This window comes from Pleuronectes platessa, chromosome 3, assembly GCF_947347685.1.
Source record: "Pleuronectes platessa chromosome 3, fPlePla1.1, whole genome shotgun sequence".
In the NCBI taxonomy this organism is placed as follows: Eukaryota; Metazoa; Chordata; class Actinopteri; order Pleuronectiformes; family Pleuronectidae; genus Pleuronectes; species Pleuronectes platessa.
The window spans coordinates 16720370-16730679 of record NC_070628.1 but is presented as its reverse complement, the minus strand read 5'-3'; the positions used below and the strand labels follow the sequence as shown (position 1 = coordinate 16730679).

General features: G+C 38.7%; 1 protein-coding gene across 2 annotated transcripts; it reads left to right on the top strand.

Annotated features, from left to right (window-relative positions):
- Positions 1–498: 498 nt before the first annotated feature.
- Positions 499–9264, top strand: zgc:174863 (uncharacterized protein LOC100136852 homolog). 2 transcript variants are annotated; one of them, XM_053418940.1, is made up of 8 exons: positions 500–641; positions 3118–3188; positions 3278–3616; positions 3897–4208; positions 5111–5227; positions 6782–6829; positions 6924–6962; positions 7329–8917. In XM_053418940.1, the coding sequence occupies exons 2-7, from the start codon at positions 3128–3130 to the stop codon at positions 6959–6961; spliced, it is 915 nt and encodes a 304-aa protein (XP_053274915.1). In that variant the 5' UTR covers positions 500–641; positions 3118–3127; the 3' UTR covers position 6962; positions 7329–8917. The 2 variants fall into 2 exon arrangements, with proteins under 2 accessions (XP_053274916.1, XP_053274915.1); XM_053418941.1 differs by lacking the exons at positions 6782–6829; positions 6924–6962; positions 7329–8917 and adding an exon at positions 9206–9264 and having other exon boundaries at positions 499–641.
- The last annotated feature ends 1046 nt before the right edge of the window (positions 9265–10310 follow it).

Sequence of the window (10310 nt, the reverse complement as noted above, 5' to 3'; positions counted from 1 at the left end):
ACAGGAGGCAGGAGGGTGATAACTGGGTGAGGGACATGTGTCAGGTTTGATAAGTTTTTTTAACATATTTTGTTTGTATTTTTATTCTCAAAAGCAAAAGGAATGTAATAATACATTGTACATATAAGTTTACAATTTTCTTAAGCTTAAGTATTAAATGTCAAACCTAAATGTTAACTGTGACATCTACATCGAATAGTTATTTCTAAAAGTTAAATCTAGATCTTAATAGTTAACTATAAAGATTAAATCTAAATCTTAATAGTTAAATATAAACCTTAAAACTAAATGGAAATCATATCTCTAAATGTTAAATCAAAATTCTATCATTAAATCTAAACGTTGAACATTAATGTTAAATCTAAATCTTAAGTGTTGAATCTAAATGTTAAATGTTAAATATAAACGTTGAATCTAAATGTTAAATGTTGAAACTAATTGTTAAATATTAACTCTACAGTGTTAGAGACATGACCCTTACTGTGACCTGACTTTTATTGATGTAATAGCAACTCCTCCTCTTACTCACAATGAAAGTGAAAGTAACTCGTATCCCTGACACCGCAGCAAAGTTCGGTCAGTCGGCGTCTGTTGCAGCAGCAGAGGTGATCCGTGATCGTGTCCGTGGAGGAGCGCGTACTGTGAGTTTGTCTTCATGTTATTATTGTATTGATGTGTGATATATTTACTGTCATGTCTTCCATGGGTAATTATCCTAAACATAACCCATAGACCACTTGTCGGGACACACGCTGCATGTGCAGTGTAGTGAACGGTGAGGGGGAGGGGGGGGGGACATTTGCTTCTCTTCAGCACACTGAAAACACTGAAATCTTTGTTGTGGGTCTATGTGACGTTTAATGACTCACTGTAGCTGACCTCAGCAAATTCACACACTTCAGACCTAAAGGGTATCTTGCAGTGATGTGGTTGAAGTTACTTACAGACAGTAAAACGAAATATAATATAAGTTATATAAGTAATTTATATATATATATATATAGTGCTTATTGTGCAAGCACAGTGGATGTATCTGGTTAAAATAAAGTAAAATCAAATGAATTATCTGTGACTCCTTACATCCAGCTTAAAAATGATCCAAGAAAAACTAAATATTTGGAGGAAAATTCAATGCGACAGTGATTTAAGTTAGGGCTGAGCAACAAGCATTACTATTGTTTTACAAGTGTTTGTGCTTCTCTACCTATTAAGAAGAAACCACAACCTTCACCCAGGAGCCAAGAGCCGTCTTTAAACTTGAAAGAAATATGAATGTGACAATTCATCATGATAAATATCTAAATCAATTTACATACAAATCTTAACAATGAAGCACTTCTTTTCTGCATTGCTTTTAAAGTAAAATAGACGTTTTCAAATGGTCGCACATCGGCAAACATTAAGAGCCTTTCACTTTCTGGTCAGTGCAAACAATGACTAACATACATTTAACTTTCTCAATAATCAAGGAAGTAAATGTTTTCCTAAGGTGACTGCCACAAAGTATAAACAGATCACGTTCAAGTTGAACATGCAGATTAATGAGGCAGTTGGGGCTACTGAAATAATAACTAGTTGGTTTTGCTGATATCGCTGCAGAACCCATATTTCCCAGCAACGTATTAATAATTGTTAATAATTGAAGAGCAAGTGCAAGTCTGACATTTGTTTCCTCACTGTTAATGTTTGATGTTAATGTCACTTGGAATGAAGTGGGAGGACGTGTAGGCAGGAGTTGATCTGATGGATGCAGGGAGTGTAGAGGCTGGAGTCTATAAGCTGTTTTCAGACATGAACATGGTGTTTGAGGTATTTCAGCAGGAAGCCCTAACACGTTTGAAACTGCCAGCGGCACAACAGAGGTAGTATCCAAGAAATACGATAAATAGTTAGAGGATTTTATTTTTAAACTACCAAATGTAAGTATTGCTCAGACTGTAGTGCCAACTGCCAACTGTCTCCCACAGCACAGCTCATTTGTCCTGAAGATGCTAAGATCCCAAAACTATTGTGAGAGAGAGATTCAAAGAACATTCCAAGTCTAATAGGACCCAGGAATGGAGTGAACACACAGCACAGCCGGGACCAGCCTTAAAAAGAGAAGAGAATAGTAACAAATGGGATCCCATTGGACCATTCATATATTCAATCTTGGCACGATACAAGAAGCGCAGATGTGTTGCCTCTGCGTCTAAGAAATCCATTGGGTGAGAGCAACAAGCATCAGACTGTACAACCGGTGTTTGGAATCTGGGTATTTCCAATTTACCAACAAACACTTCTCACTTTGGAAACTTTCGTCATCTCTCCATGACGATGCCTCCGTGACCAGTTCAGCTGGAAAATCTAAATGCAGTGGTGTAAAGATTTTGGCTGATGATAAGTCACTAGTTAAATCAGGGACAGGTTTCGGCACATCTCATCCTGCAGCATGTGGATTCCTGCTGTAACACTATTCTGCACGAATTTCCACAGCGCAAAGCACAGTACAGGACCAATATAAGTAAATAGACTTACCATGAAACTTGTTGGATGGATGTCGGCTGGATCAGGGAAGAATAATTCAATTTTGATACGGGTCTGGATCCAGGAATTTTGTTCACTTTCTTTAATATTGTGAGATGAGTCCTTTCTCTGTTAATGTCTCAGAGAATAATCTGTGACTCTTGATGACTTTACGATCGGTTCGGCCATTGACAGGTTCTGAGCAAGTTCAGCTCCTCTGCAGCAGGTCAGAGATGCAGCATTAGTTACCATGGCGAATTAACCTGCTAAGAACCGAACCACCCGCTAACCACAAATCCTGCTTTGTAGGAGTTGGTAGCAATTTGAAGCTGATAAGATCTCGAGATATGTGAGACACATACAGACAGCCAGAGATTTCTTGAAATATTTGGTAGATGAGTCAGAGACAGAAGTAATAAGATCTAATATTTATCATTATTTTATTGAGTAGAATCATGTGCAATGTTATTGGTAAGACTTTGTGGAGATTTGCTGCCAAGAAAAAAACACAACATGTGCACTTTGATTCACAAAAACAGATCGCTGTGTTTTAAAACGTGTACATGAGTTTCACATTTGAATAAAAACTGTTTATTTGAACTGTCATTGCAGGGAACTGAACATGGCCCTCATTGGTATCCTCATCCTCATTTTCACTGCGACATGTGTTGGTGCACAGCGAGGTGAGTTTCACCATTATCTGTGCATTTCAAATGTGAGTTGCTACTTGGTGCTGATGTAATCTGACATCTCGCCCCTTTTTCTTCTTCAGTTTTTGCAACCTTGGAATGCAATTCTGAAAGCTTTGGCAAGCATGGCCAGCAGTCACTGCTGGAGTGTGTCCTCAAACCCATAGAAAATGCAATGGACATAGAAATCAAAATGGTCTCTTGGAGGAAAGTGGAGGTGAAGGAGCCCTCACTGTTTTTTAACAAAGGAATCCTGACATCGCAGACAGACTACATGTTTGCTGAGCCGTCCTGGAACAGTAAGAACTTGAACGTGTCCCTGCTCATCACCAAAACTACGGTGGCACAAGCTGGAGTTTACGAATGCGTGGTGTTAACAAACTACGGCATTTTTAGAGGGACCACCAACCTCAAAGTAACAGGTGAGACAGAGGCATCAAACTCATTTCAAAACTTAACCCTGTGTAAAGTAGTTTTGTTTTTCTATGAACATCAATTTGTCACATAGACAATTGACTTGTTGAAGGATTTAGTTGAGGTCTGGATAGTTTGATTGTTTGGAGGTTGAGGGACTTTCCTGGTATTTCCTTTCACTAAGTATCAGTTGGCTCTCCTATGTATTTTCTTATTTTCACTTTCACTGTGAGAAATAATCACTGCTGTTGTAACCCAGATCTTCTCTTTTTTTTTGGTCCTTTGCAGCCAAATACAGTGAACCAAATGTAAGCTCCATCCCTGAGAAGATTACCCAAAGAGGTGGTGCCCTGATATGTGACTCGTACGGTGGCTACCCAGAAGGTGAGATTCACTGGATCGATGAGTATGGCACGGACTGGACCAAAAGCTCTGAGATGAAGCCGGAGCAAGGCCCGAATGGTCTGTTTCACCTTTCCAGCAAGCTGACTCTGCTGCCAGGATCCATCTTCTCCAAGTATACCTGCGTGGTGGTCAATGCCAGTGGCGGCAGAGAGGGGTGGACTGAATTTGAAATAGAAGACCCACCAAGAGTAGACGGTAGGTGTCTTCCAGCACCACACGGCACACGCCGCACCACAAACCGTTTGGAACCGTTTAGCACAGCACACGGAAGTCATTTCAGCCATAGTAGCACCTAGAGACATGCTTTAACTGAAGCTTGAAGCGACACAGATGTTATCACTATTGCATAAGCATTGCATTGTTTAAGAGTGAACAGCTGACAGGAACTTGAAACCCAAGCCACCTCTCACACATGTTTGTGTGAGTGGGAGGTAATAGGCTCCCAGGCTCAGTTTCCCAACAGAAACCAAAAAGGAGCTGATAGACCAGGATACTGACACAGATAAACATTGAACCACAAAAATGAAAGTAGAAGTGTTTGCAGGGTTAAGTGCCCTGCCGAACCATGCCCTTTCTTTTCTCAGCTTCAATCTGTTTATTTTATCCATAACTGCAGCCAACTCATATTGTGCTGTATTTCAAACGCTCTTCACAGAACAGACAGGCCGCAACAAGTCTCTAAATCTCATCATCATCAAAACTTCACAAAAATGCAACCTCACAAAGAAACAACACTCCTTGATTGTGCAAGTCTTAATTTGGTTTAATGGACTATTTAGTCCCACTTGTGGAAGAATTCATCAAATGGTTGAATAGGGAGCTGCATGGGGGTGCAGGAATAAGAACGTGTAATGCAAGATTCCAGATTTGGCATGTTCTCCCTGTGTCTGTGTGGGTGAACTGTGGCTTCATCCCACAGTCCAAAAATGTAACTCTAGGGTTCTGTTTTGTGCACAAGAGATTTTATATTTTAATCTGATTCATGTCCAAACTATTCCGACCCCTCTGGGATAAAAGTGAAAGTAAATAGTTTCAGTGGGAAATTCCCACCAGTACATGCAAACCAGACTTTTGACTTTATGTATGAACTCATGCAGGCCAAGAAGGAGTGGAAAAGTCTAATTCAACCTCGAAAATCGTCGCTCCTGTGTTGGTGATCGGATCGCTGATCGTTGGATTGCTGATGGTGCTCCTTTATCGACGGCGCCGTCAGAGTGAGTACCTTCAAGAGCTTTGGACTTTTTATCCCAATCTTGTTGACTAATGACTTTACACATAAAAGTGCGAATTCAAATCGACAGTTTTTGCTGGTGGAAGGTGTTTCTGCCACACAACAACAGGCTGATAACTCAACTTACCATTAAACATGTAAATAATTACACATCATAGAAATAGGAATCACATCTATTGTCACTTCCATGCACTCGGCACACGTGAAACAGAAATACGATTCTCTACAGATACACACACAGCCGCAAGAGAAAGAAAGAAAGAAATAATGGGGAGTGTGAACTTGAAGTGTCGTCGTACTGAACTCTGCGCTGGTCAGCTGGAATCTGCTTGATGGAAAACAATCACCCTCTTGAAGTTTTTAATCTGATACTTGAATAAGAGCCTAGTTGCATGAGATTTCATGACTGAGTTACTGTGCACACTAAGGAGCTTAAAGGAAAGGGCAGACAAAACAAAAGGAGAAAAAAAGAGAAGAGGGGGGAAACCAGAAGGTAGAAAAACCTGAAGTATGTCTGGCAGGTGGCCATGTTGTTCTGGCTTAAAGCAGCAAGGTGAAAAACGGTTCAAATGTGTTGTTAAGAGGGAACAAGCAGTGTAGCAACTGTAAACATTGGCATTATTAAACAGTGTTCTCCAAACTGTTACATATTTCAATATTATGTCTGTATTATCCTAATATTATAACTTTATTATCCTAATATTATAATTTTATTATCAGGCTATTAAGACTTTATTCTTTTGATATTATGACTTTATTCACATTATATCATGACTTCAATATCATAATATTATGACTTTATTCAAGTATAATTATGATTTTTTTCTTTTAAAACTGACTTTATTCTCTACAAGAGGCCCGTATACTCTGTCAGGTTAAAAGAGTAATGGTTGATGTTTGATGATTTATCTGAGTTGAAACTAACTTAGATTGACGTACTTCCATTGCCATTAACACAAAGCTCCTTTTTTTTTGTGGTGAATTTCGTGAACATGTGAGTCAATCGCTTCCTCGACGACATATTTCGAAACGAGATGAAATCAGGCTCACAGACCCCCCCCCCCCCCGGGTGCTGATCTCCCTCCTGGTTCTGTGGAAGTCGTGCTCACATGTTCGTCACTGTTCAGACTCAGAGACGGTCTGTCAGCTTTATGATCTGAATGCTCATTCGCTCGGGAGAAAACACTTCAAAGTTCAGCACATCTGAATCATAAAGTTACGAAATATCGCGTGGCAGACTATGGTGCAGAGCCACCAGTGACCCAACCAGTCCACTGAGCCAACAACAGTGAGTGGCAGGGTAAAAGAAAAAGCCTGTAATTATAGAGAGAGTATGTACGGACAGGTTGAACAGCTCTCTCTTATTGTACTGCTCATCAGACAGGTTGGTTGTACCTCGAAAAGGTTGAGAACAACTGTCTTAAATAACTGGTCATCCAATTGTGCAGGGGGTTGTGGAAACCTGGTCTCAGTTACTTATCAGACGTATTTCAAAGACCAGACATTGTAATAAGCTGTAACATTTGATCTTTTCCAGATGGCCAAAGGACAAACAATTCAAGCGGGGAGGCGGAGGAGGAGGAGGGTACGTCTGTATTTCGATCCAGCTTTGTTTCCCAACTGTTTTCACATGCATTCCTTGAGCTCGAATTCACGCTTTGACTTTCAATCTTTTATAGGTCTAGATGATAAAGAGGACGATGGCAGCCGGGTGTGAGGTAATTGCAGCGCTTCCAGTAAACAAATGAATTCCGTTTCACCCAGGGGGCGGAGCCAGGGAGCTGGGCCAGGGGGAGGCACAGGCCCTAGCGGTGGTTATTGGCCCAAGTGTCTGGTCACTTACAAATAGTAAACATGTGAATTTGTTAAGAATTTTTTATTTCTAAGCTTTTCTGAAGAATTAAATTGAATTGAACAATTTTCAGTATATATTCAATGATGTTGCCCTCTCTGTGTAAACTGTGGTCTCTTTAAGGCCCTAGGTTTTAGCTGCATTGTATTCTATGTGTATTTGCAGTAAAATAGATTGTATCAAATATCTAAAATCTCTCTCTCTCTCTCTCTCTCTCTCTCTCTGTCTGCAGGAAACACTTCATGTCACATGAATGTACAAACTTACTGTCAACCTCTAAATCATCACTTCCTTGTGTGCTCCACTTCACAATATAACCAGGGATAACTTGTATTATTACTCTGATTCATCAAAGGACATGTACCACCTTTATTTACCTACTGTAATATCCTTAAGTTGACACTTTTAAAATCAAGTCTGATTCTAATACAGGAGTGCAAAGGGCAACTAGAAACCAGGGAGTGGTGTTCAGGCTGTGAAAACCACATCAGGAACTAGAGCGATATAATACTGCGAGGGCGTTGGACATCTGAGTCAGTGCTGGTCATTGGCTGGAAGAAGATTGTATAGATCTCCCTTTGATTAGGCTGAGCAGAAGCTGTGGCAATATGAAGATTGGCCCCGAATGCATTTCTTCTCACTTTCTCTCCCTCTTTATTGGTGTTTCTGTTGATAGAGGCACAGTGTGTGTGTATAGGTGATGGGCAATTTTGGTTCAATACCGAGGACATTTTGGCAAATTCAATTCAACTGTTTAAGGGTTAAGATTAGGCTTTAGGGTTAGGGCTGGAAAGAGTGTGGAACGTTATAGGACAATTTTAGGACTTCAGTTAATGTCTGAAAGCAGCTCATGCCTCAATGCTTTCCTTGGCTGTTGCTCTCTGTCATACCCCCCCCCCCCCCCCCCGTGCTAATAACAAACCAAAGCTTCAGCAATCATTATTAGGCACGAGGCGTGACAGACTCAAAATTGCACTTGTTGTTTTTTTGTATCGTATTTTATGAGACGCCCCTAAATGAACAATCACAAGAGATTATTACTCTCATCATTTAAGATTTAGGATTAAGATTATAAAAAACATGTAGCATATAACTGTACATAGAAATTTATTGAAAGTCTTGAGGTCTTTGGTCTGTCGGATTTTAATCGAATGTTACTGAGAAAATCCAACCCTTGCAAATTTCATATCCTCATTCTAGCCACTGAGAAAGTACCGGTTCTACTTCCTGGAGTGTAACATGATCTCACTGTCCGGCCAAAGCAGGATATTAAATGCTGTGTTTGTTTGACGAACTGTGACGTGTGCTCATTTGACATTTGGCAGTAATTGGCAGCTTAGCTTCACCCTGTAAGACAAGTCTTCAGTTTCATTATTATCTCTATCTGTCGGCAGATCAGGTCGTCCATATCTTTAAGGATTTTGTGAATCATTTTGGCCTAAGTTGTAGCAGGTCACAAGGAGGCTGTATCCTAGGTGTGTACTAAAACCTCCTGTGACTTATCCTGATATATTGGTATATCATTAACTTGTAGGGGAGCGAAAACAGGATCTGTATGAACTTTGAATATCTCCTCTACTTTTATGTTCTGGCAATTTGAAAACCATAACATGAGCCTGCGTGAACTGTTTTGTATATACTGTAATGCTTTTTTATTTTTTTAATGATTTTGATAAAATTGTCCTGCTGTGTGGATGCAGATTGCGTGTGAGGGTAAAAATGAAAGCTGTAATAGGACTGTATACTTTTTGTTGTGATTACCATGAACTACTGGAGCTGTGATCTGTGAATGTGTTTCAAAATAAACCATGAACAAAAAGATGTGAGGGTGATGTTTTTATTATTTATGCCGCAGGATCATGTAGATTAGATTTCAGTTAGTTAGGTTCAGATAAACAAACGGGAAACATGAAGTCTGGCAGAGATTGCTGTACCCACATGTAAAAACTGTTGGTGAAGGATCACTGCTCGTCCCTCAGTTTGTGGCATCCTGTTTCTCATCTCTTCTCCTTCCTGATGAGCTGGTTTTACAGATGAACAGATATTTTTGTTCCTCATTCTGCTGTTGGACAGATTACTATCATCCTTGTTCTTCTTTTCTCTTTGCAGAAAATATGTCTCATCAAGAAAAGGCTCGAAATTCTTGGACCTAATTCATTTTTTCTTCATTCCAGGCTTTTTATTTTCTGTTGATGAAAGTTGTGTAGCATTTTCACATTTCTTAAAACACACTGTGTAATCAATAGTATCAGGTTGTTGTGTTACTTTTTTTCGGGCTTTAAATCTTTTTTTTCTCCCATTTAATTTTGGATTGACCTTTTATCTTTCTTTGATCCCAATTCAATTTCAGTAAATCAAATAACATATTTTGATCTCGCATCATTTTTGATAAAGGCATCTTTTAAATCTCACTCAAGTCTGCCATCTGCTGGACAAATCACATTACAACATGTTGTTAGGCAATGAGAGCAAATGTGAACTCCATGAACACGTATTTATAGCAGGGTAGATTTTATTTTGGAATAAGTTTGATAAGTCATTTCAGTGGCAAATTCTATCTGTAGTTACTCTGCTTTAAAGCAGTTTAGAACTTCAACATGTGAACACATCATCAAGAGTGATGGAGAGTGTTTAAGAGAGCATGCAGGACTTAAGATTTAAGGTGAAGTTGTTTTACACAGGTCATCAAAAATCACAGGGATTTATCTTTGCTTTTAGATAGATAGATAGATAGATAGATAGATTACTTTATTCATCCCCGAGGGGAAATTAAGTCGTCATAGCAGCCGGTACATTTGAATACAATACAATAAAATACAATACAATAAAATAAAATATAAAATATAAAATGTAAAATATTGCGGTAGAAAGAATAAAAACAGAAACACAAGATAAAATAGGTAGATAAGGTGCAGTGGCAGATGATGGTAATAGTACTGATGATATGATGGTAATGTTATTGTTAGACAGTATATAAAAGATAGTAGAGTAGATATAGTATATAATATATATTTATATATGATAGTAATTATACCAATATAATAGCAGTATATAGTAATAATAGCAGCAACTGTATATATAATAATAATAATAATAATAATAATAATAATAATAGTAAAATATAATAATAATAACATGTATACATGTGTATATAGACTTATATATACAAAGAATATACAAAGAGTATGATATAATATATGATATATAGTACGGG